Below are 26,612 nucleotides of genomic sequence, written 5' to 3'. Positions count from 1 at the left end.
TCTCTCCCTTTATCCTTTCTAACACACACACACACTCATACACACACGCAAACGCGCACACCATCCAACCCACCCTGTTTAGTTCCATTCTTATTCTTCATCTCTATTTTTGGGAGCAAGATAGAGCAGCTGGTTTGGCAGAAACACACACACACACACATACAGTGACATTTAGTTTACAGCTATTGTCCAAGACAGAAAGTCTTACGGTGCTGTTAATAGGACACACACACACACACACACACACACACACACACACAAATATACACAAAAAACGATCTGTGCCATATCATATTTCCCCATAAGCTCTCAAGGATGCACAATATAGCACCTCTGAAAGGCAGCATCCATTTTCAATGTGCGAGTTTGTACAGCATGTGCGCGCCGGGTTGGACAGTGCATGTGTGGGTGAGTGATTATCAATAATCAATACGAGAAATCATTCATAGCTTTCCCCCTAGACTGGTTTAAAGCACTGCATGAACCTCTCCACTTCTCTCTACAACGTTCTCGCATCCATCTCCATCTCCCTTTACCGTTCCCTCTTTCATCCTCACGATCTCGATATCCATTTTTCACAACAACCAGCGGGCTTCTTTCCACCTCAATTATCTAAGTGAGGGCTTGAACTGTCTGATGGAACTCCAGTATCTGTTGGAGTAAAACCAAATGTGCAAACCATAAAAAAGGAAGGAAATATATAACTTGGCACTCTGCATTTAGAAATGAATTTTGATCAGGTTTTGCTGAAGCATGCTTAACTCTTAACCCTGAAATGAGACAATGAGGCGTGAAGCTATTTACATACTATTTTCCCTCAACTCCAACTCCCTGCTCTGAGCGGCATACCTTAATGAACACAGATGAGCCAATAAAGTAAGACCACTGGCACACACAGTGGCCGCCCTGCTCAGACTCACAGCTGTCCATCAATTCTTACTGACAGACAGCGCTGCCTGGTTCAGATGAGAACTGTATTGGTTGTAGCTTAAGAACCTAAATCAGGCTTTTCATTATCGCCTTCCCTTTTTTCTCTCCTTCCACAGCCTTTCATTTCTCGCCCAGCCGCTTCTCTCTTCCGATCACACTCCCCCAGTTTGACGCCCACTGGAAGAGCAGTGGAGCAGAGGGAGCGAGAAAGTGAGGGGAAGAAAAATGAACGAAAGAAAGAAAAAAGGAAGACAGGATAAAGAGACAGGCGTGGAGCTGAAATAGAAAGGAGACAGCCGGAGAAAGAGAGCATAAAAAGTGTCCGCCGTCTCCTTCAGGGAGGAGAATAGGTCGACAGAAAGGAAGAAAAGAGACAAGGAGGGCTTGAGAGAGAGAAATCCCGACCATGAATTTTCATTAATAAAAAAGACATAGACTCTAAAACTGTGGCTTTCATAGAGTAATGAGAGGGGAGACCATGAAGAGAAAAAGAAGCAAAGACAACCAGCAAGAGGCAGATTTTTCTAGCAATGACAATATCAGATAGAAACCAAGTATCAACTGGAGACTACAAACAGAAACAGAGACGGAGGGAGGGATGAGAGACACACCTAGCTGGCCTACTCTAATAGGGTACCTGTACATCTGTGCGCTCACATGATCCCGTACCCTCCTTCACATGACCAGTGATCCATGTATGACAAACTGCATAAGTGGAAGTGATGTTTCCACCTTATTAGCTAAAGAAACCCAAGCCTCTGTGACATGTCAAACTGAAAGACGGGATGGAGCCAGGGCACAAGTATCTCTGCATCAGGAAGGTGAGCTCAACATGCGCCAAGGCTCACTGGGACCCTGTGGCACACACACACATGCACACACACAACCAAAATAAACAGACAATAGCAGCCAGGGGCCAATTCAGCTTATTATACTCCCCATTACACAGACAAATGAGATCCTGGCCTCCTACTGATAATCTGCCCCCCATGTCCTCTGCATTGTTGTATTACATCATCCAGAAGCAGCAACGGGCATGCCTGGTCATTACAGTACAGCCTCCGACAACATGGTCAGACTGAGTGGGGTGTACCGATCGTGAATGAGGTGATTAACTGGTGAAAGATGACTCAAATTATCTGGTCAATGACCCGTTCGAAACAGCCTAAGTTTGGACCTCCTGGGTTGAAGTTAACACCCCCGGTTTGAGTCTGGCAAACAAGACCCAATAATGCCCCAGAACAGTGGTGTGGTGGAGGATATATGAAGATATAACCACCTCTTTGTCTGCCAGTTTACAGTATTCCCACCGTTGGAATATGTACGAGAGTATACCCACTTCATCCTTGGTAACATACCTATCTACCTAATAGTACAACTGCCCAAAAATGCCTTAAAAGAGCCAAAGTTAGCTAAGGGAACTCCTGTGCTGAAGACTACAACCATGAAGTCAGCGTGGTGTGAGATCTGTGACCTTTGTTTATGTACTTACGCTACATTAAAGGAGCAATCTACCAATTTGTTATTGCACTTCCATAAAGTTGGAGGACTTGTGAGAGATGGATTAAAAACAGAATGGTCAACATCGCAGCAGCAGAGGCCGAGATATCCCAACTTTAAGTCCCTAGTAAGAGTCAAACTCCAGCAACACTGGATCCTACACTTCCCATAATGCAGCTCGTCTTTCATTACACCCTCCCTGCCTGGTGACTATGTCTTTCAAACTCCATGCCCTCTGTTCATAAGGCAGGCTTTCCTCTACAAATTTGTAGCCTCCAAGCCCAAGCTGTGATAACCCCAATGACATCACTATGACATCATCAGGGTTTTTTGCTTGCCTTGAGCCACACAATATACAACGGTGCTCATCCTAACTATGACTAGAAAAGTGACCTTTATGTGTAAAATCAGTGGTGTGCCCCCTTGAAGTATCACTGGTCTGTCCCCTCACCTTGGTGTAAACGCCCCACGACAGCTCCGTCTCAATCACCATGACGACAATGCCAAACATCCCGAAGATGAGCGCATAGTCACTCAGCCTCTTCCTCTTCTCGAACAGCGCCCGTCGATGCCCCAGTTTATAGCCAATGTTTTGGTTCTTCCGTTTGGGGGCCTTGGAGGTGCTGCCCCTTGGCCCGGTGCCCACCGCCCCGACCCCTCCCTGCCTGCTCCCCCGCCCCGGCTGCGCCCGCCTGCTCTCCACCAGCGCGTGGTTCTGGTGGTAGATGGACATCTGGTTGGATGTGGAGTCTGTGATGTCATACCCCGCTCGGGGGTACGGCGAGTCTTCTTTGGATGAAATCACAATCTCTGGCGGGCTCTGTATTGGGGGTTGATTGGTAGAGGACTGGGACAACGAGGAGGTGGGAGGGGCTTCTCGTTGTCGGTCATGCCCCCCTGTTGCCGTTGCCCCGGCAACAGCTGAAACGCCAACCTCTTTGGTTTCGCTGCTGCTGTCTGATTCGATGAGGTTTCTGCGGGAGGCGCTGAGGCGGCTCAGGGGCTTCATGACCCCGCCTGTGTACTTACAGGAGCTCATGGCGATCTCCGTGAAGGGGTTACTGTCCCTACGGTGAACCAGAGGGCTGGCTTGTCTGTGTTTACAGCCTCTATCTCGATCTCGCTCTCGCTCTCGCTCCCTGTCCCTCTCACGCTCTCTGTCCCTCTCCCGCTCCATGGAGGGCGAGTGGGAGGAGTAAAAGAGGGCGTTGTAGACCGGAGAGTTGTCCCCGCTCAGGCTGTGCTGCGAGCCCAAGCATGAGGAGAGCGGAGTGCTGGTGGGATGCAGGGCGTTGGGGATGGGCGGGGGCAAAGGCTGAGCTCCAGAGGATGACAGGGGCAACTTGGGGAGTGATGCTGGAGGCAAGTTGGGCGTGGCAGTGGATGGGGACGGGGTGCTGCCATTTAGGCGGTCGAGGCTTGATCCTCCCATGTGATTGGAGTGGTTTGATCCTGGCTGGTTGCCAGTGGTGGAGGGATGGGATATGCTGCCCAGGGGAAGGAGGAAGCGCTGGTCCTCATCCTCGCTCCCTCCTAGCAGAGCCAAGCTCAGAGAGGGGGGAGGCTCCATGGTCACGGCTGTGGCCACACACCTGTCTACAGACAAACAGAGAAGAAGAACTGTGAAGAAAGACACAGGAGAGACATATTCATCATGACGGTTGCTTTGCAGACAGGACAGACAGAGAGCTGGGGAGAGGAGTGAGGGAACACTGTGATGGATAACGCTTAGGTAAAACAAATGAGGGTACAGACTGAACTCTAAAAGCTGAAGACGTGTGACAAAGAGTGACGAAAAGTGGCCGTAATTGGGGAATATGTTATTCCTTGAGTCACATTTGAGTCAGCTGGCCAGTCAGCCTCTCGCAGCGCCCTCTTTCCCTCTGTTTCCCAGTGTCCTCTCCATCTCTCACATCCCACAATGCTTCCAGCAAGCTATGCCATAAAATGTCATCTGTGTGTTACACTGATGTTAGCCAGAAGGATGGTGCAGATCTGGCTTTACACCATGGAAATGAGATCAGGCTCAGAGACTGGAGGATAATAATTCCACATCAGAGAAGTGCTGTGACTGTGTGCATGCCTCAGTTAACCATAAGTTGGCTGCATTTGACTGATCCAAAACAATAACCTACTTTCAGTGTGACATAACCAGACACCTTCACGGCCCCCTCCTCCCTGTCTGTTTCTCTACCTACCTCCTACCTCTTCTCTCTCAGTCCCTGTCCCCCAGGTTAGTTGTGTTGAATCACTGGCTGGATGAAAATAGACCACCGCACTTTTTCTTTTTCATGTTGCCACGGCCATCCCATCATCTCTTCGCTTCGCCTCCTTGCATACAGGTCCCTCCACAGGTCCCCTCGCTTGTCTCTCGAAATTGTGCGTCGCTCCCCCCACAGATGTTGCCTCCGTCTCCGCTCCACTTGATTATGATCAGTTCGTTTCTTCCTCAATCAACACTGATCTCTCGACGGTGCCCATTACGATCCCGTCAGTGGCAATCGACTGGAGATGAAGAGGAATAATCCATAGTGGCTGGATTTAATCGGTCAACCTGTTGTGACTGCACGTCAAAAATGTGCAGCGACATTAACCGCCCGAACAGAAAAAAATTACAAAAATAAAAAAAAAAAAAAAGAAGAAGAAGCTGGACGTCAAGTCACAGTCCTCAGATGAGCAGTGAAGTCTGTGATTTAATATGTGACTCCACCGACTTGCACTCAATCTCCAGCTCACTGTCTCCCCGGATCTGTCTCTCACTCTCTCCTCCAACTTCTCTGCCTCTTTCTCCGCCTCCAGACCTGCCGTTCATTCCCATTGGACGGAATCAGAGGAGCGAAATAAGCGCTGAAAACAGGTGGCAGGGTTTGTAAGATGTAGGCGCCAAACAAATGTCTAATTTATTATACCCGGGCTATTTGGGGGTTGTTGAGTTTTTTTTACTGTAGCGCCAAAAAATATGTAATCTATTTGGTATTTGTAGCCGCTGCTTCTATATTAAAGGCTATTTCTGGTTGCCTATGGCACCTGTTACTCTTAAAAGACTGCTGGAGCTGGCACCCTACAGGGGCGGATTATAATAAAATGGGGCTCCATGCACAGGCATGCAGAGGGCCCCACCACCTCTCCTATAGACGAGCGAGACACACAGACTTTGTGATGTTTTTGCCCCTTTTGTTGTTGTTGTCTTGCATCTCTTTGTAGCTGTGGTGTGTCTTTTGTGTCTTAACATGTCTTTTTTGGTCATTTTCTGACTTCTTGTGGTTGTTGCGTATCTCTTCGTCATTGTTTTGTGTCTCTTTGGTCACTTTGTGTCTCTTTGAAGTCAAATCGTGTGTTTCCAATCATCCAGTGTCTCTTTAAGGTTGTTTTATTGGTATCTTTGGGGTAATTTTGTGTCTTTTTGTGGTCATTAGGGGTATCTTTGAGGTCATTTTGTGTCTCTTTGTGGTTGTTTTGTATCTCTTTGTGGTCCTTTGGGGTATCTTTGAGGTCATTTTGTGTCTGTCTGGTCATTTTGTGTCTCCTTGTGGTTGATCTTTTTGAGGTAATCTGTCTTTTTAAGTTGTTTGTGTCTCTTTTGTTCATTTTGTACCTTTTTTGTTCATTTTGTGTCTCTCTGTGGATGAATCTTAAATAATTTTGTCTTTTCTAACTTATTTAGCATCTCTTTGTGGTTGTTTTGTGTCTCTTTGGGGTCATTTTGTGTCTTTTTTGGTCATTTTGTGACTTCTTGTGGTTGTTGGGCATCTCTTTGTAGTTGTTTTGTGTCTCTTTGAGGTAAATTTGTGTGCTTCTAGTTAATTCGTGTGTTTTTGAGGTTGTTTTTGTCTCTCTGTGGTAAATTTGTGTCTGTTTTTGGTCATTTTGTGTCTCTCTGTGGATGCTTTTGTTTAATAATTTTGTGTCTTTTGTACATTATTTTGCATCTTTTTGTGGTTGTCTTGTCTCTTTGAGGTCATTTGTGTGTTTCTAGTCATCTAGTGTCTCTTTGAGGTTGTTTCTTTGTCTTTGGGGTAATATTGTTTCATTATTGGTTGATATGTGGCTTGTTGTGGTTGTTTTGGGTCTCTTTGAAGCAATTTTGTGTCTTTTTTGGTCATTTCAAGACTTCTTGTGGTTGTTGTGTGTCTCTTTGTAGTTGTTTTGTGTCTGAGGTAATTTTGTGTTTCTTTGGGGTAATCTTGTGTCTTTTTTTGGTCATTTTGCATCTCTTTGTGGTTGTTTTGTGTCTCTTTGACATAAATGTTTGTGTTTCTGGTCATCTTGTGTCTCTTTGTGGTTGTTATTTGTCTCTTTGTAGTCATTATGTGTCTTGTTGAGGTCATTTTGTGTGTTGCCGGTCATTTAGTGTCCCTTTGTGGTTGTTTTTTGTCTCTTTGGGGTAATTGTGAGTCTTTTTTGGTCATTTTTGGCTCTTTGTAGATGTGTTTGTCTCTGAGGTAATTTTGTTCTAAATTATCTTGTGTCCTCCTTCCCTCTTTTGTGTCTTTTACTATCTTCTCGTGGTTGTTTTGCACCTCTTTGGTGCATCATTTTGTGTTTCTGTCATTTTTCTGGTCGGTTTGTGCGTCATGTCAAAAACAGGCATTCAGAGAATAATTTTCACATTTATAGAGCAAATGTAAATACATTTATGTGACAAAAATGTCTCTCGCTATTGCAAAACTATTATGTACCATAAAAACCTGCAACACATGGCGTGGAGGAGGATGTGGAACCAGGAGAAGCAGGAGCGGTGCAGTGCTTCTCTGTGCACTTTCAGCTGGAAACCTGCACACTTCTCTGTTTTGTGATTAAACTGAGTAATACAGAAACCCCCTTGGAGAATTGATGGTTTAGACTATGATAAGATGTTATAGGATAATGTAAGCCCTAACTATGATACATTTCTCTTTCTTTTTCTATCTGTTGATCTGGAGCTGGCTCACAATTACCCTCGCGGGGATAAATAAAGTTGGCTTGAATTGAATATTAGGTTTAATGCCCTAAAATTAAATTTAAAAACTCATACATAATTAACAGGAGATGGATGTAACCACAGTTTTTCATAGGGAATTTATTATTTAATTCCCAGAAGACTTTTAGATTTTTAATTCTATTTCTACTGAGTCTATATGGAATAATCCTGCATAATTAGACTATTCTACCTGGTGTAATCGGTTTAACATTGTGCTTCTCTGTGTGCGTTATGTGCACCCTTAATCGGATGAGTGCTAACGCAGAATTGTGTGGGAGCGGATTAGACTGTTTCCTTATAACAGGTCAGCCTATCCTGAGATTATGCAACCCGACAGACATCAATAAAGCAAATCATATCGTGTGCAGGATAATTCCAAGTGTTTATCCAGCACCAGCCATATGCCAATGCCTCACTCAGGCAGCGAATGTGGAAGGAAGACAGACAGTGGTCCATACATGAGGGAGAAAAAATGTCCTCCTTCCATATGTTTTAATCTGCTGTCAATATCATAATTATTTGTTTTTGTTGGTTTGTTTTTGTCTTATATTTATTCCCTAAATGCTCTACATATGTTCCCTTTGAATTTGACTGTGGATTGTTTCATCCGCTTCTTCCTCATGAGGGGGAAATAAACACGGTAATGTGTTGTTTCCGCCCTGGGCTGATTCGTGATGGGTCAGTGATGGAGAGTGACTGGTTCAACAAGCGGTAAATTCTTTATAGACAGGCCTGGGGAAAGGTCAAAGGTCAGGTCTGTCCCAACACAGATCAAAGCCATTTATTTATTATGTACTGGGGACAATGGGACAGAAATAGTAAGAAAGATATGCATGTATATACATATCTGTACTTCTGTATTTGTTGGACCTGATTTTAATCTTAGGGACAAATTGAAAGTATGTGCTGCTTTTCTCTGTTTGATATCATTATCACAAGCGGACTAGATCAAATGCCTTGTGTGAGAAAGCTGCTCTTGATTGGTCAGAATTTCCATGCAGGAAAAATCCAGGAAGTAAACCAAACGTTGAAGAAGAGTACACTTGCAAGATAAATGTGACACTTTCTAATGTCACAATGGAGGGACAACTACGCAGGTTGATTTTAGCACTGCTCATCGTGGACTATATTGCTGTCATTGTTCATTTTAGTCAAACCATACCGTTTGAAAACGAGGTGCGGCTCCAACTAGAAAACAATGTTTTGATGCATTGGGTGTGCTGAATGTGCATATTAAGGCAGTACAGGAGGAGGTGCACATTAATAATCCTCCAAGACTGTAACATGCTCGTGTTTAACCCAAACAATGTATCATGTGACTGCAGTTGGTTCAGATCGAGGTCGGAACATGTTCTCACCGCAAAAACGAACTGCACCAGAGTCCGTTTGTAACCGGACCAAGACCACCTCTTCAAAAAGGTGCCCATTCAGCACACCCAAGTGTGGTTGCTGTGTTCACACCTGCTCAAACAAACCACACTGGGGGCAAATGAACTTGAGTTCGATTGAACCGAACCAAACAGGGCAGGTGTGGAAGCAAACTGAGTTACATGTCAAACATTGCCATGTGTAATTTATGTAGACAACAGTAGTTTTCACATATTGCATATGCATATAGTATACTGTATAGCTGTACTTGCTAATGATAAATAATAGAAAATAGTAGGAAATTAGCTCAAATTCTGAAGTTTCGTCTGGGTGGGTGGAGCAAATGTTGACTCCACAGCCCTGCATTTAAAGATGTCGTTTAGGGCTTTAGAAGCCCACAATTTTCTGTGATTTTACAGATCAAACAATAAATGTATGAAATAAGAAAATACTCAGGAGAATAAGTTATGAAATAATTATTAGTTGCACCTTTCAAGGAACGCAGTGGATGAATTTAAAAACACAAATGTGTGTGTGTGTGTGTGTGTGTGTGTGTGTGGTTGCAGAGGGGTACCCTATGTGGTTTTTATCACACCTGCACAGTTGGTATATTCCTCCCATTTGTGTTTTTTTCTTTTTATCTGCTCAAAAAAAAAGAAGACTCAACTGAATTATGTAAAAGAATAATCATCTGGGCTGAACTTTTATGTTCTGGCAGCCGTTTCTTCACAGCTGTTCTGCCAATAAAACACAGGAGAGAGAGCAAAAGAGAGAGAAGGAGATTTAACAAACACAATACAACAAAGCACGGTAAATGGAAAAAGGGGGCTGCCAAAGGCCCAGGGGGACATTAGGGCTGACAGAATGTAGGAATGGTGGCAGGCCACACTGTATATATCTTTCAAAGTCTTAATATTGTCGACAGAGGTTAGGGGGCAGCAGAGAAAGATGGAGAGTTTGGAGCGATGAAAGCAAAGGGGAGTGACAGAGAGGAGTAATGATGGGCCCATTCAATGAAAAGGTTAGTCCACAGCTCTGCCCTGCAGCATACGTCAGATGTATGGTGTGAGAAATATGTGAACGAGAAAGTGAATAATAGAATACAAAGAGGAATAATAAAGTGGGATGGCAGTTGCTATGCCAACGCTGTAGTATACAGATGAGTCCTCACTCCACCTGATCTCCTTCTCTCCCTCTCTCGTCTCACTTCGAGTTTAAAGCCAAATAAAATCTTGACTGCAGGAAATGATACTATGTAAATCACATAAAACTTCTAAATGACACAACTGGAGGCTGGGTGGGAGAGGAAATAACAGATGAGAGCGATGTCTGTGTTGGGTGGGGGGAAAAAGATGTAGAGGAAATGTGAGAATTTCAACAAGGAGGCTCAGAAGTGAAAAGAGAGACGGATTGATTAGATTCTGACCGAAAGAACAAAAGACCCTTCAACCACACGCGCACACAGACACACACACATAAAATAGCAGTCATTGCATTTCCAGTGCAGTTCTTCCATTCAACATTTCTTTCAGACCATTTCGCATTTGCCATTACATCATTTTCTAACGCTGAATAGTGCAATGTTCAGAAAACATGGGTTATTTTTTCCTTCTGCCTCCTCTTAGATGGAAAGTTTCCCCTCAACATCATCAGGGGGTGGAGGAAGTATTCAAATCCTTTATCTGAGGGTCCAGTGTGGAGGATCTAGGGGGTCTGTTAGCAGAAGTGGTGTTTAATATTCATTAACTATGTTTTCATGAGGTTATAATCACTTGAAAATGAGAATGATTGTGTTTTCCTTACCTTAGAATGAGCTGTTTATTGACACACGGAGTGGGCCCTCTTTCATGTAGTCCACATAGCCCAGAACGGACAAATGAAACACTGGCTCTAAATAGGGCCATTTGCATTTTCATGTCGGCCACTGCAGCTCTCCTGGCACATAAGAGAGGTTTTAGTTGTACAACCTCAACACTAGATGTCACTTAACCCTACACACTGATCCTTTAAAAAGGTATGACATTTTGGAAAATATGCTTATTTGCTTATTCTTGCTGAGACTTTAGAGAAGATTGACACCACTCCATGTTTGCACGGCTACAGCGGCTGTGGCTCAGGAGGTAGAGCAGATGTCTACCAGTCAGAAAGTCGGTGAGTCGGAAAGTCTACATGCCAAAGTATCCTTGGGTGAGATGCTAAACCCCAAACATGAATGTATTTCAGATAGGCAGGTGGCTCCTTTTACGGTAGCTTTGGCTACCAGTGTATGTGTGTGTGAACAGTGCCTGTGTTGTAAAGCACTTTGAGCTTTCTAAGACTAGAAAAGCAAAATCTGTATGCAAAATCCCCAGAAATGTAAGTACACTTTGCGGTGATGCAGACCTCCTGTCTATTTTGAAAACATTTCCCTCAATGGAAACAAAGTTGTTGTGTTTTAAATTTGATTTCACGGATAAGAAACAATAAATTGCGTAGATAATAAAGTCTCCACAAAAATGGTATATTAAGTCTGTGTGATTTATCCTTCGGGGATTCATACTTCGGGATTTATCCTGGCTTCACCTGAGCAGAGGAAATCACCTCTTGTCGCTAGGCTAATTTATGCAATGTAGAATGCCATAGACTTGTGCTAATAATGTTAGCATGTTATATTTGTTTGGAAAACGTTTAGTATAAGACAGTTGTTTTGTCGATAAACTTTGTGAGCTGTAATAGAGTCGAATTTTGTATCGTTACCTTTGTTATATGTTGCTGTTGTCCCTGGTTATAAGAAGAGGAAATCCCCGCTAGCCACTAGGCTAATTTATGCAATGTAAAATGCCATAGGCTTGTGCTAAAAACATTAGCATGTTGTATTTGTGGGGAAATTGTGTCCAGATAAACTGCTTTGACTGTGAATGCTGCGAGATATAGCGAAGCTGATTGGTGTATTTGTGTTTGAAATCGTCTCTATAAAGCCATGTTTAATGTGTGTTTAATGTTTGTTTTGAATCATCTAAACTTTACAGCACTTCACAGAAACCCCGTTGCAGACTAGTGTTGTGGAGGTGTAACTACAGAGTGACACAGACACACCACTGCACAAGCATAAATGCTCACAATGGCGTAGGCCATGTGCGTAGGGTCTGCTGCAAAAATACAAATAACCATGGTTGTCAGACAAATGCAGTGGAATATAAAGTGCAATATTATGATATTAAATTAAATATAAATAAAGTGGCATCAAATAGAAATATCCAAGTAAAGTACATGTACCATAAAATTATACTAATTTATAATTGAATGATTGCACAGAGTTAATGTGATGAGGAAATGTTTGGCTCTTTTATTCTCTCCTCACGGCAAACCAATATTCTCCCAGACTGTAGGGGGCAGTGAATCAAAAACCCACATTTACAGCATGGTTCTTTATCCATCCATGTCCACATAGAAAATGTCAGATATGTACAGAAAGGAGAAAACTCGCCACATGGGACCCCCACGAAGGGCTGTGTCTAATGGTGTGATGTCACTTTGGCCATACGGACAATTGCGACCCATGTGTGTCAGGCACACATCAAGCATAACAGTAAGCAGAATTCCATTGTTCCCTGCAGTGAAGTTTTTACACCAACGCACTGGGGACAGTCAGGGCCGGAGCAAGCAGCAAATAAGCCAACCTGCAAGTGCCAAAAACTGCAGTTCTTTTGACGGCCACTTGAGGCTGGCCCCAGAAGCCAGCCCCATTGACACCCATGTTAAAATGTCCAACTTACCAGCAGAAAAAAGCATGTTTACAGCCTTATAAAAAAGTTTGGTCTCTACAGCTTGTTTCACCCCTGGGAGGTTTTTAAATAACTTCCTTTTTCACATTTTATTAGGGCTTAAAGTTGCACATAATTAAGGGTGGGCTGCAGCGACAGGCTGTCTGCTGACAGTGTCCTTGACTTCTTGGCCAGATCCACCCCTTGCTCCTTCACAGCTCCAGCCTCTCGCACAAATAATAATTTCTGGTTCCAAAATAAACAAGATGGCAAAGTTGCAAAAATGCCAAACTTGAGGTGGCAAAATGGGAGTCAACAAACCAGTGGGTGATGTCACAGTAGCTACGTCCATTATTTTTACAGTCTATGGATCAGTCAGTGAAGAAAGGGAAATGGAGATAATAATTTGTCTCTTTCTCCAAATACACACCTATTGTTGACCAGATTTATGATAAATGTCAGTGAGGTGATGAGTAAGTGCATTGCATAGCTGCACGACTCTTCTTAATAGACCACTGGGCTGGCCCCACTCTATCAGACATGCTCTAATCGTTGCCCTACACCGGCTCCATTGTATCCTAATGGCCCAGATTGCATTAGGGGCCTGGAAGCTGTGCAGGCTAACCCACAGCCTAAAACCCACTGCTGTATGCAGATGGATCTCTGCACAGCAAACAGCACTCTGATCTGACTGCCTGAGAGAGACTAATCAAATACAGAGAGCGGGAGACTACAGGGGGTAAAAGATACAGAGGAGGAGGGGGTGAGGAGGGGGTGAGGAGGGTGAGGAGGGGAGGAGGGGAGGAGTGGAGCTTGCAGAAAGCTGTGGGTAATGCGTCCGCTCTCCCATTTAAGTGGCGAGCAAGCAGCGCAGAACATCTCGCCTCCAAACAACTGTGCCCTTTTAATGAAAGGGCTGACACACATGCAGACATCAAGACACACACACACACACACACACACACACACACACACACACCCACACAGCATATTGACACTGCTTTATTAGATTCTATGTCAGGAACTGTATCAAACACCAAACAAAATACTCACTGCTTCATGTCAGGTCTGGCGTTATAAGATATTATGTGGATATATGAGACGCCAGTTGGTTTGTGTGCTGCTCACATGTGTCATGTTACTAATATTTGGAAGTGTTTGAGGAGTTCAGAGGCTAAATACAGTTTCACATTGTCAGCATGATAGCAAAGTGTATGCAGTGGTGGTGCCGATGTGCTGGATCTGTGTTTGTGTCAGCTTTCTGCTGACTGAAAAAATACTAGTCAGCAGACTAGTGACACCGCCAGATTTCCACTCATTCACACTTTCCCTGTCACTTTAAAATTCAGGTCCTTGTTTCTCCCCTTTGAGGTTTCATGGGTGGCTTTTTAAGGTTTGATACTGGACAGCCAGTCCTGTCCTGGAATCTCTGAGGCCCACTGGTGCCCAGACAGATCAGCGCGTGTATCTTTGCGCCAAGAGGCTCCAGGGGGTTTGAAAAATGCTTATTCAGTCTTCCAACCTGGTTAGCTTGGCTTTTGTTGAAGTCACCAGCACATCACAGGGCCAGGGATGATGGTAACACTATCTGGATGACTGTGGCCAGTGCTCCTTTGCTGTTCAACAGCCCTCCTTAAAACCATCTGCTCCTTCTGGTCCAACTCCTCTGAAACAACTGATGAAGTGTGTGCATGAGTGTTTTGTTGTGCTGATCTGTTGCTGCTTCTCCAGGTTTTGTTGCAGACGCCGAAAGAGCCACAGGGGTCCTCTGTGACAAAAACCCTTTTTACACATAATTTGTGCCACAGGGCCGCTATGAAGTCCCCTCTTCACGCCACCTTTGCATTTTTACACAGAACCGTCAACGGTATCATGCTGCTCCAGTGTGTAATTTTAGACAGCATGCCGACATTGCTGAAGCAAATGACGTGTGATGAGTATGACATGTAACACAACAGCCTCGATTTCTTATGTGACATATAACATACGCGTCGGCAGTGCTTTATAAACAATAACAACGGGATTAACATGGCAATAACAATCATTTACTGTCCATGTTATATGGTGGTTGATCTCGTCCTCTGCTTGGAGGGTTAGCAACTCCCAGACCTTATTGTTTTCCCCATTTGCGGACTTTTTCTGCTGCTGTTCTTCTCTTTTGAGTTAGCTGCTAACTGCTAGCAGCTGTTTTTCAAATCCTCTGGCAGTGGGTCGCACACATAACATGTCGCCAACACGCCACACCTTATCCATAGTACTGTCCTGCCAGCTTTCCCGTTTAAACAGACGTCGTTTTGGTGCTGTTGCTACCTCCAATGTCGGCTTAAAGGTGAGACAACTCTCTCCACTCAGTCCTCAATTGTACCTTTTATATGTCTAGGCGGCATAACAGTGTGATATTCCCGCCTTGCAGAGGCAGTGTAAAAGCAGCAAAAGACTGAAGTTGGAGACCCAACCTAACCTGATGATCACAGTGAATTGCAAACATCCAGAAACACGCACACACAGCATAATGACACTGTTTTATTAAACTCTATGTCAGAAACTGTATCAAACAGCAAACAGAATACTCAGCACTTCATGTCAGGTCTGGTTTTATAAGATATTATGTGGAAGTATGAGGAGCAAATTGGCTAGCATGCTGCTCACATGTGTTGTGTTACTAAAATTCAGAAGTGTTTGAGGAGTTCAGAGGCTAAATACAGTTTCACAGTGTCAGCAAAATGTATTCTGTAGTGGTGCTGATGTACTGGATGTGTTTGTGTCAGCTTTCTGCTGACTGAAAAAACACACCAGTCAGGAGACTAGTGACACCGCCGGATTTCCACTCATTCACACTTTGCCTGTCACTTTAAAATTCAGGTCCTTTTTTCTCCCCTTTGAGGTTTCATGGGTGGCTTTTTAAGGTTTGATACTGGACAGCCAGTCTTGTCCTGGAATCCCTGAAGCCAACTGGTGCCCAGACAGATCAGCGTGTATATCTTTGTGCCAAGAGGCTCCAGGGAGTTAGAAAAATGCTTATTCTGTCTTCCAGCCTGGTTAGCTTGGCTTTTGTTGAAGTCACCACCACATCACAGGGCCAGGGATGATGGGGACACTATGTGCACAGTTGACACTCACCATCCAGATGATGACTGTGGCCAGTGCTCCTTTGCTGTTCAACATCCCTTCGTAAAACCATCTGCTCCTCCTGGTCCAACTCCTCTGGAACAACTTCTTGCTTGATAACCAGCCTGATATCAAGTGTTTGAGTGTTCTGATGTGTTGTTCAGCTGCTTCTCCAGGTTTTGTTGCCCCAGATGCCAAAAGAGTTACAAAGGTGCCCTGCTCACTGCAGGCTACAAATAAATAGCTTCTCTCTCTTTTCTTTAAAGGCAATGTTTCAGTCTACAACATCCTTCTCAGAGAATTAACCTACTTATTGAAGGCTACAGTGTGCAGACCACTTTTGTGACCTGACGTACTCTTTGTCTTGCAACTGAGTATTTTTGCCCTCCAGATGCCAAATGAGTCACAGGGGTTCTCTGTGACAAAGACTTAAGTTGGACACCCACTCTAGCCTGATGCTCACAGTGAACTGCCAAGTTTCACTTCATTACTATTATAATCATGACATATTGTTTTGCCTTTATAAATCAGATGCAGTTGAGTGACATTTGTCACTTTCAGTGGACATGGAAGCTAAAATAGTGATTGCTAGTAGGCGGTTAACTTAAAGTTTAATACCCTTTCCCACTGAAATTACTGTGTGTATGCCTTTTTTTAACACTGAAAAACCCAACTGGGTTCACACCGAAGTCATCGAAATCTGATGCTTGGGCAGTGGCTTGTGGCTTCAGATACAGATGAAAAAGCCGTCCTTTAATGTTGGCATGATACATTTTTTTTATATCTGTTACTTACTCAGTCTGTCTTTCAAACTCGGTGCAGACTAATTTTTAACAGTGTTGGAGCGCTGCTCAGACGGAGACAGAGGGTATTTCGTGGCGGCACGTCATTGCATCATGTCAGAAGAGGGAAAAAAATGAGCATGTCCACGCAGGAGTCGCATTTCCATTGCTGCCAACTGAAGCTGATTGGAGCTGGAACCATTAAATACCTGTGACTACTGTGGAGTCATTTGTCCTGAGAGTGGAAGTAGATTGTAACTTTTCCCATTAAATACAAAGCAAGATGTTTGTGGGTCTTAGTGGATTTTTTTCCAGTTGGAAAGGAGCTTAAGTGGTTAGTGGTTATTTCTTTTCATGGACCATGGACTGTGTAAAAGATGTGAATGCAGCCACCATACACTTCCAATTGGTTTGTGGACCACCATTTAGAAGCCTTGGATGTGGTATTTTGGGCTGTCGCCATCTTTATTTTGGAACCAGAAGTGACCATATTTGACTGAGAGGGTGGAGCTGGAGAGGATACACATTGCTACGCCTGTATCCGGATTGACAGAACACCATCATAGCAACTTGTCAAACACAAGGTAGCCACACTCTAAAGCACATCCTGCTATATGGTTTATTTTACTGTAAAAGGCACCATAATTTACAAAACTGACATCATGCTACATTGAAGAAGACTTAGTGGCTGAGACCATAAGCTTATGTGGAGAATGTACTGCCACTTCTGGCTCCAAAAAAACAAACAAGATAGTAACAGCAAAATGCCAAACTTGAGGCTTCAAATCAGGAGTCCACAAACCAATGGGTGACGTCACGGTAGCTATGTCCATGATTTTTATACAGTCTACAAAGCAAAAACAAAGCCAGACTCAAACCACAGCTGCAACAGTTAATGGTTGCACCCTTGCATTCAACCCCTAGGCCTAAATGCACAGCATACCCATTTACAATCCTGTCTACTACACTCTAATTGGTCGTTTGGTCCTCCAAAAGGCAGAAACAGACACCAGGGAGCACAAAACCTCACCAATTTGAATCCCTCAACAAATCTGAGATGTGCACAGCAATTCAGCTGACTACCTGAGGCTACCCTTACCCTTCTTTTGAACCTTTCCGCTAATCAACTGCACAAAGCTGCGTTTTTTCCCCTCGTCAGCCAGCACCACCCTCTCCTCTGTTGATTGTGATGGTTGCTGTCATGGAAGGAGTAATGTGGTGTGAAATATCTGTGGCCTGTTTGGCGTCATCATAGTTCTGAGAGACCGTGTCAAATTTAGGCCTCCTTAATGTATAGGTAGCAAGGAGTCAAGGTCTCAAGCCTTTGGATCAAAGGAATGCTAATATCGTGTGCTATGTGTCACCCTTGATTGAAGAGGCAATTGGCTAAGCATGTGTGTGCAGCTGTCCTGATACGAACATTTAGGGGTGTTCAGAGGCTAATTACAGTTTCAAAGCGTTTCCGTGATAGTAAAGTTTCAGCAGGGTTGGTGTTTCTGTTTGAGGTGACTGGAGTCTTACTGAGTCAGCTGACTCTTACATCACAGCTAGGTGAAGTCAAATTTCCATTCAGTACAAGTGACATTACCTTTAGCTTTACAGAAGCACTAGCTTTATGCTGCTATACCATGTGTAGAATAACCACCATTACATTTAACTACCAAATGTAAGCAGAGAAATAATACAAATGTTTTAAATGTTGAATGTCAGCAGCAAAATCCAATTAACCAACCATCCAATTATTTCAGTTAAAAAGGAATTACTACTACTAAATATATTAGGGATAGGGTGATATAAGTATGCAGTGAAAGTGTCACACAAAGGCAAACAGGTCACATACCATCACCTAACAAGACTAAGAGTCCACAGCCATGTTAGCTGCTCTGTGAGGCTGTATTTAGAAGCAGTTGTGCTTCGAGCTCAATGCTAATGTCAGAATGCTAAAATGCTCACTATGACAATGCAAACATGCTGATGGTAAACAGGTGTAATAATTTACAATGCTCACTATGGCACTTTATGACAAGTCAAAGGATAGCTGTTGAAACTCATTCTGAGGGGACCAAGAATATCTATACAAAGTTTTACAGCAAATGCATCCAACAGCTGTCGAGATTCACCAAGAACTACAAATGTTGACCTCATGGTGGCGCCAGAGGGAAAGTCATGATCTCCAAAGCCAGAGGGATACATTATCTTGGCACCATGTGTATCTGTCAGTACCTGATCTGTATCGGAAACCCTAAATGTTTAGATCCAATCCCAGTCAAGGGTTGTCCTACCTGTGATGCCACCCAGTCAGTACGTTTACATGACATCAGAGAAACTTGATTTATTTTGTTAGTCTGACTAAACCCAGCCTTTCAAAATACATGTTAGCCCGACTGTAATCGTACTAAATCGGACTAACACTCTCAGATAATACAACTGGGAGTCACATTATTCCTGCATGTACTGTCACCCAAATGGCCTAGGTGCTCTGCGCATGCTCCACAGTGTCCACCCCAGGGACTTTGACTCAGGAGTCGACGAAGAAGAAGCTGGTAACAACATGTTGAAATCTACATCCTGAGCTGTGCATGTTTGGACAGATGAGGAGACACAGTTCACGCTGTGTCAGCTGAGGGAGCAAATTATTTTAAAATACATGGATGGGAGGAAACATTGAATGGCGACTCTTTAACAAAAAAATGGCGGAACAGCTGGACGACACTCGATTGTTTGGTCCGTGATGTAATGGGTCAACTGCAAAAAGGTCCAATACTGAAAAGCTAAAACGGAGCATCACACCACCTATCGTAGCAGAGTCAGACATACCGTGCTTGTACATTGGGACAAGAAAAGTAGTCCAATTCAATGGCCTAGTTGAACTCTACATAGCTACTGAGTATAAATGTCAGTATCTTGACATCGTAATGTTGTTACGATACTAATATTGATACTGAACACCATTGTCAATAATAAAGATAAACATGTAGCACAGTAGCTCACCTGGTAACTCATGCATACTAAGCACACTGTGGCTGCGTCCTTACTGCAGAGACCTGGGGTTTGATTCCATCTTGGTGCACTTTGCTGCTTGTCATTCCCAGTCTCTCTCCTCTTTCCTGACACACTTCACTGTCCTATCAAAAAAAGGCAAACAGCCATAAAAATAATCTTCAAAAAGAGATTAACAAAGATAAATATACCAAGGCTGCAGAGACGAGCAGAATGACTGCAGTAAACACAATAAGAGACAGTGAGAAAGTGCAGCTGGTGTCTTGATACTATGGAAAATGACTATTAATTAAAACCATTTCAACTGTTCAGCATCACAATTACACTGATATTTTTTTGACAAAACTACAATAAACAATAGAATACTGTGCATCATTCGGCAGAGCATACTGTGTTGTGCTTTAGTTGGCCGTATTGTTTCATACTGTGATGTTTGGTTTTGATATTTTGATGTGGTCAGCTGATTATTATATGCAAACATAAAGCAAGTGCTTGCAGCGATGAATGTTTGTATGCAATAAGAGTCACAGTCAGTCGTTCTCTCTTTGAGGCATGTGAACCCCCCCCCCCCGAAAGCCATGGTATAGTTCGCACACTGAGTACAACTGAGTGATTTTTATAGCCAGTACCATTTTACAATATCTGTACCAACCTGAAAACATCATCCATGGCACTTTTTCAGAGCCCCTCTTTTCCTGTCTGATGCTTCTCGGACTCGAGTCTCCATCCCTTCTGTCACACCTTTGATGCCCATTATAAATTTGCACCAGACTCCACAGGTTCTCTTGTGTGTTTTTTCCCTTTTATCTTGGCTTCTAAACCATTTCTCTCCCCACTCAGCCTTCATGTATTCCCTCCTTCCCCGCTCTCATTTATTTCCATTGGAGGGCATCGATTGGCTCGTTTAAGCCCCTCGGTCTGGACTAATATTTCACTCCATGCAGCCCCGTTCCACTCGTTCACCCTTTCCCTCCATCGTGCTTCTCCCCTCTCCCTCTGTCATTAGTCCCACCCTCCTACCATCCAAATACTTGACAGGACAGACAGTATGAAGCCAACCTGATGGGTGGAGATCGTGATTGAAACAAGCCCTCAGTATTGCCCACAGACCATTTGGACGGCACAAACATGCACCTATATGTGTACACTCATTTTTGTGTCATTATTGCCAACTTGAAGGGAACCTCATTGATTGAGTCCTCCAGCTGTATCTGAGTATATACATATCATACAAACTGGGATAACCACTGCATGCTTTGAAATTACGTGATTATTTTTTTTACCAGAAGTTGCTGGGATTCCACTGCCACACACTCTCCTCTCATGAAACCCTCCGTCTGGGGTGGCATTAACAGTAAAATCAGTTATGAGGCACTACACTGATTGGCTGGCAATATTGCTGCCATCACCTCGTCCCTTGACAGAAACAGTTTCCGCTGAACTGGAGACAAGAGCGGATCTAATGCTACGCAGAGATGATTCAGAATTAGACAAGAATATCACTATTTGCTCCCAGTGAGACATCACACAGAACGACAGCTCGGTGTTAGTGCATCACATTAAGACACTGCTGAATCTGTGTGGAGTGTCTCTGTTATCCAGTATCTGAAAGAATGGATTAACACATATTCTTCCATTTTACCCCCTTCTTATTTTGATCCTCACCCTCATCACCACCAGCTGCTTTACATTTTTTTTAATGTTATTCTGTATATTCAAAATAGAAGTCCTCTGCTACTTAAAAACTGCTTTGGTTGTTATTTTGGGGACACACATTCTAAATATCGATGGGAGCGTGTCCCCTGCGTCCCCCCCTCACCGAAATCTACGCCTATGCTAATGCTGCCACTAACCCGAAACATGTCCATGTCCTAATTCAATTCAATTAGCCACAATAAATTGTATTTCTCCACTAGGCCTCTGAGCATTGAACGTCTCAGCTGAGCTCCTTTCAGCCACTCTATGCAAATACCACACTTCATCCTACCCAACCTCGTTCATGGAATATATACGCCTGTTCCCTGTTGTTTGCCCCTAACAAGTCACTGACTTACACAACCAAAAAAGACCAAATATAATCAATACCTGTTTTATACTCACATGCCACAGCTTCCTTGCAGTCCCCCTGATAAGATGTTGACCTGCAATAACAACACAAACTATAAGTAATATTTATTTGGGCCAATAGCTTCCCCTCTTTTGTTTTTTGGTGGGTTTTATTGCCATATTTTTTGTGTGTGAATTTTTAAATGACAAATGACCTGTGCCAGACACTGACCTTACCATACCCAAACTACTGTAAGCTTAAAGGGACAGTTAACCCCAAAATCAGAAATATGCTTTTCTATTTACCTGTAGTCTCGCCACCAGACCATCAGAGATCTCTGGCTTCTGATTCTGGGAACACTCCTTTCTAAAGTGTGTTTAACACACCGGCGAAAACGGCCGGCAACAAAGCAACGCCTCTTGCATTTTTGAAAAGGTCATGCCCTCCCGGAAATGTGCGCTCCCCCTTTTCTCGTCCGCAAGGAAACAAACACACAGAGAGCTTGAAAATGGATGCCGAGAGATTTAACTCCGTTTTATCAAACGTGTGCTCAGTCCACAAGATTGTGGAAATGAAGGACTTACAGCGACTTGAGCCATTTTGTACCTCTGCACGTGTTTCTAGTCAGACTATGTTTATGAGCACAAGAGTTCGGGTCCATGTCATTGGTTCGACATCCCATTAGTCCGACTGTCTCACGGCTTATGTGTTTGTCACTTTCTTTTTCATTTTAACCCACACCATGATCTTTTCCTGACCCTAACCAAGTGGTTTTTGTGCCTAAACCTAACCAGACCTTAACCACAGGGCATCATGATGATTTCGGAACGGACTTTGGTACAATGAGTTTAATATGGTCGGAACAATGGGATGTCGAACCAATGGGCTGTCGAACCAATGGGCAGCTCCCAAGAGTTCAGCGAGCCACCAAAGGACTGCCCTGCGGATTTACTATTGGTTCTGCAACACAGGGAGTTTTTTTAAACTCTGAAATTGTATCCGCCCATCTAAACACAAAATCTGGGAGACAGTCATCAGTCTTTAGTTAAGCAAAGCGTCTAAAGACTGACCTGTGAGTCTAATTTACCTGTAGTGCTATTCATCAGTGTCGATTGTTTTAGGGTAGGTGGTACAGTGTTGGAGATATCGGCTGTAGAGATGTCTGCCTTCTAAGGTAAGGTAAGGTAAGGTAAGGTAAAACTTTAACGTCCCCAGGGGGCAATTTGGGATACAGACAGTAGTCATAACTAAAACAAAAGACAGTACAATACATAACACACAGAATCCAGTATCACACACTGTCAGGGATACATCATGGACAATTAGTGGTCACTGCTGGTTAAGAAAAGCGATAGCAGACAGAACAAAGGACGATCTGTAATGCTTAGTGCTACATTTAAGAAGGCAAAACCTCCGCCCTGATGGAAGCATCTGAAACTCAACATGAAGGGGATGCTGAGAGTCTGAGTCTCGTCCGAACTTTAGAGGTGACTCTCTCTTCATACAGATGCTGTAGGTTATTAAAAGTAACAACTTTCAGCACACATTTTCCAACTTGTTCTTGTTTTTAAGGCTAAAATTACCAAACTAACAGACAATTTATTCATTCATTCAATCTTTCCAATATAATGGAACTGCATGGTAAAAGAAATCAGAAATCATGACCCGGTTACTTAAAATAATCCAGACCTTGTTGTGCTACACCCTCCAACCATATCACTGCACAGAAGGAAGCGTACATCTACTGCTACCTCATCTAGCACCAGGACACCATTAACATTTAAATTTCACACTTTCTCAAGCACGAGCGTCCTGTCATTGAGTAGATGCACCCTTCCTTCTGTGCAGTGATACAGTTGATGGGTGTAGTCCACCTTTAAGAAAATAATTTGTACATGAAACTGCTCACAACAAGGTCTGTGGATTATCTTGAGTAACTGGGTCATGATTTCTGCAAAGAGACATTGCTGTTGAGTTTTTCAAATGTATTTTTTCGCCACTCCCTTTAAAGTAGTTTAAAGATGTTGGTGCTGGGCTGGCCAAAATATCCTCACTCTTGAAGGTCTAAAACTATAATGTGTCCACATGAGGTAGAGGTACAGGCACATGCTCAGAAAATAAAAGCAAAAGGATCACAATATCATAAGCTGGAAGAATCATCAATGTAAGGAGCTCTTATACTATATGCTCGTCAGCGCTGCACAGATCTTGATAAGGAAATCTACCCAGATTTTGTCAAGCATCCACTGTGAACATCACTTGGGGCTGATTTAACGTAGCCTCTCTGCACATGCACACAGCCTGCTGCCCTAAGGTGAGGACATGTTTCCATCTGCTGATCCTTTGGAGCATTGCAATAGGCTCTGCGGCTATTTGGAAGCAAGGCCGGATCTAAACGCCACCCTGAGGAAAGGAGGTCCTGCTGTAAGAATTAGCATTGTATAATCATCTCTTTAACAATCACTGTTTTTGCATACATGTAATCCACAGCTTTGTCTTGGATGAGGAGTCAGTAGCAGAGACGCCCTTTTATAAAACTCAACAGCAGTTGACACAGTAAAATTGTCAGAGCCCCTGGATCACCTCAACCCCCAGACGAAGCAAGTACTCCTCTGAAGATAGACGTAGTTGATAAATAAATATAACAGACACGATATGAAGAAAATACCAGAAACACATCACTTCACTGAAACATTGCTACTCTTTTAATATTTTTTTTTTTTTTGCTTTCCAAATTTCACTTGTAAAAAACAGCATATTTCTTTGCAGTTTAATTAAAACATCAGGAAAAGAAAATATAGAAAAGCAACTGTAGATGATTTACAAAATATATACATTAAACTTATACATATACATACACACAGACGTATATACAGCTTTATACTAGACATCCATTTTTGCAAACAGTGGGGTCCAAAAGTCTGAGTCCACTGTAAGACCTGTACCTTTAAATGATAAAAACTACACAACTAATGTAAATGTTCTCCTCTCGGAAATTCTTTTAAAAATATATTAAAAGCCAGCTTTAATCAAAATGATGCCATCTTTAAAGAAATGCAACAAATACTAAAACAGTTTATCTATATCATGTCTCCTGTGTGATTCTTACTGCACGTGTCACTGTAACGTGACAAAGGACTTTCTGTCTAGTGCGTCTTTAATCTTTGTCAAGATTGCCAGATAATACGGATTCTCAAATTCAATTAAAAGAGAAACAACAAACAAACAAACCAACAAAAAACTGAAATACATGCATCAATAATAAAAACAACCATTCTGCAGTTTTTTGAGGAATAAATTATTTGACACTCATTTCAGTTTTTAATAAATGCGACTCTCTGGAGCTGGACTCGGGCTTTTGGACCCCACTGCAACATCTGTGTGTTCATGTATTTGTATATACTTGATGTATATATTGCACCATCCATCTACATATAACCAAATCAAGAACAAACTACACACGCTCCTTAGACAACAAAACTGTCCTCACCTAGCCGTCCTCAAGAACTGGCCATGCAAGAGAACCCAAAAGCCTTTTTTTTTTGTATCAAGATGTTAAAAAGACAAAAAAAAGAATATGCAGCCGGGCTGCAGGCAGGACAGGTGAGACTTTCCAGGACTTGCTAGCATGGCCAGCTGCTGATGAACTTTTTTTGCCAGAGGTGAAGGAAAAAAGGAGAAGTACTCAAAACACACAGGCAAAAACAACAGAAATATTGTACGTCTTGGAGGTCGTGACATCAGTATTTCTATATAAAGCACAGAGAAATTATGGGACTGATTAAAGGGGTGCTCTGTCCTATGCTATGCTAATGGAAACCATGGCAACAACATGCGGATGGATGGACAGCAGAGGGTGTACAGTGAGTTTTAAATTTGACTCAGAAAGGGGCCTGATCGAAGGCTTCAGGAGCTAAAGCCTCAAGTGTTTGATGGTAAAATGTTTGGTTAGCCACTGGGTCAGAGTTAAAGTTGGAATTAATGTTCTTCTTATGTACAGTGAAAGCTGGGGCTGTGCTGAGCAAGGACTAATTTCCAACTTCACTCGTGGTAATCTATCGAGAGTGGGTGCAGTTTTCAAAAATCGAGATTCCTGCTGAGAGCTTCCCACTGTTTCTGCTTGCTGTTCTGAAATCAGCTGCTTGTATTTTCATGCAGCAGAACAAAGGGAGCAGAAAAAAAATAAAAACACTTCATGAAAGAGGACTTAAACTCCAAATTAACATAATCACAATTACAAACACTGCTACAGTGGCGGGTCATATAAAAGTGCTTCTCTTTGCCACTGACAATTTCTGGAAACCATCCCTACAGAGACTGACCGAGAATAAGATCCTTTTTGTTTGACCATAACAGCCCCGAAATCGCCAACACCAAACTCACCACACTCAAATAAACAATTTAGCGTGTATAAAACCAGCATATTTTCACATCTAACTGTGTGACTTGAGGATTTATTTTAACGACACCAGAGTTGACGGTTGTTGGAGCAGTGGAAAGTTGAACCACGGTATCTTTTGAGTTTTCTATTTTGGTTTCTGATGGAAACAGGGATCTTACTATTTCACAAAGAGGTCCATCTCTTTAGGAGTACTTTTCCGTAAGTTGTTAGACACTTATGATAACAATCTGAGCGTGTCAGTGGCAAAATAAACACTTTTAATGGATATAAATTGGCGATGCGAACATGCCCTGAGTGGTAACACTGCAGCCTGTTTCAGTGCTGCTGTCTGCAATGGTCTCGCTCAATATCAGACCAATTTCACAAACTGTTATGCTCATTAGTAGACAGAATAACAAGGGAAAATAGGGTGCAGGTTGAAAAATACCAAATTTACCCTTTAACATAGCAAAATTAGACAGTGGCAGTCTAAAAAGGGCAAAAACAACTGGGTCCAAACTGTAATAACCACAGAGCCAGCAAAAATGAGCACATTTCAAGTAGAACAGTGGAAACATAACTGTAAAAACTGAACTTACAACTTAAAAACAACCCACAGTACACAGGAAGCTGACAAGTAACTGTTTTGCAAACTAACCCATCCCAGATTTGTAGCAGTGTTTGCCATGCTGATTACAAACTTCAAACTAATTCCTTTTTCATGTAGTGTTCACATTATTCTGTACACCCCATGGCTCTCTCCATAGCTCTGTCTATCTACTGTGACCCCACT

General features: G+C 42.9%; 1 protein-coding gene across 2 annotated transcripts in view; it reads right to left on the bottom strand.

Annotated features, from left to right (window-relative positions):
* kcnn3 (potassium intermediate/small conductance calcium-activated channel, subfamily N, member 3) overlaps positions 1-5,235 on the bottom strand; it is a 64,636-nt gene extending 59,401 nt beyond the window's left edge. Inside the window, exons 1-2 of one of the 2 annotated variants that reach the window (XM_033639638.2) lie at positions 4,636-5,235; positions 2,882-4,026 (exon numbers count right to left, since the gene is read on the bottom strand). In XM_033639638.2, the coding sequence (XP_033495529.2) occupies positions 2,882-4,000 (1,119 nt within the window). In that variant the 5' untranslated portion in view covers positions 4,001-4,026; positions 4,636-5,235. Of the gene's footprint in view, positions 1-2,881; positions 4,027-4,628 lie in introns of both variants that reach the window. The other variant, XM_033639637.2, reaches the window with a different exon arrangement.
* Positions 5,236-26,612: the final 21,377 nt, after the last annotated feature.

The sequence above is a fragment of the Epinephelus lanceolatus genome, chromosome 10, assembly GCF_041903045.1.
Source record: "Epinephelus lanceolatus isolate andai-2023 chromosome 10, ASM4190304v1, whole genome shotgun sequence".
Classification (NCBI taxonomy): domain Eukaryota; kingdom Metazoa; phylum Chordata; class Actinopteri; order Perciformes; family Serranidae; genus Epinephelus; species Epinephelus lanceolatus.
Note: the sequence above shows the minus strand (reverse complement) of the source record. Positions and strands in the feature narration are given on the sequence as shown.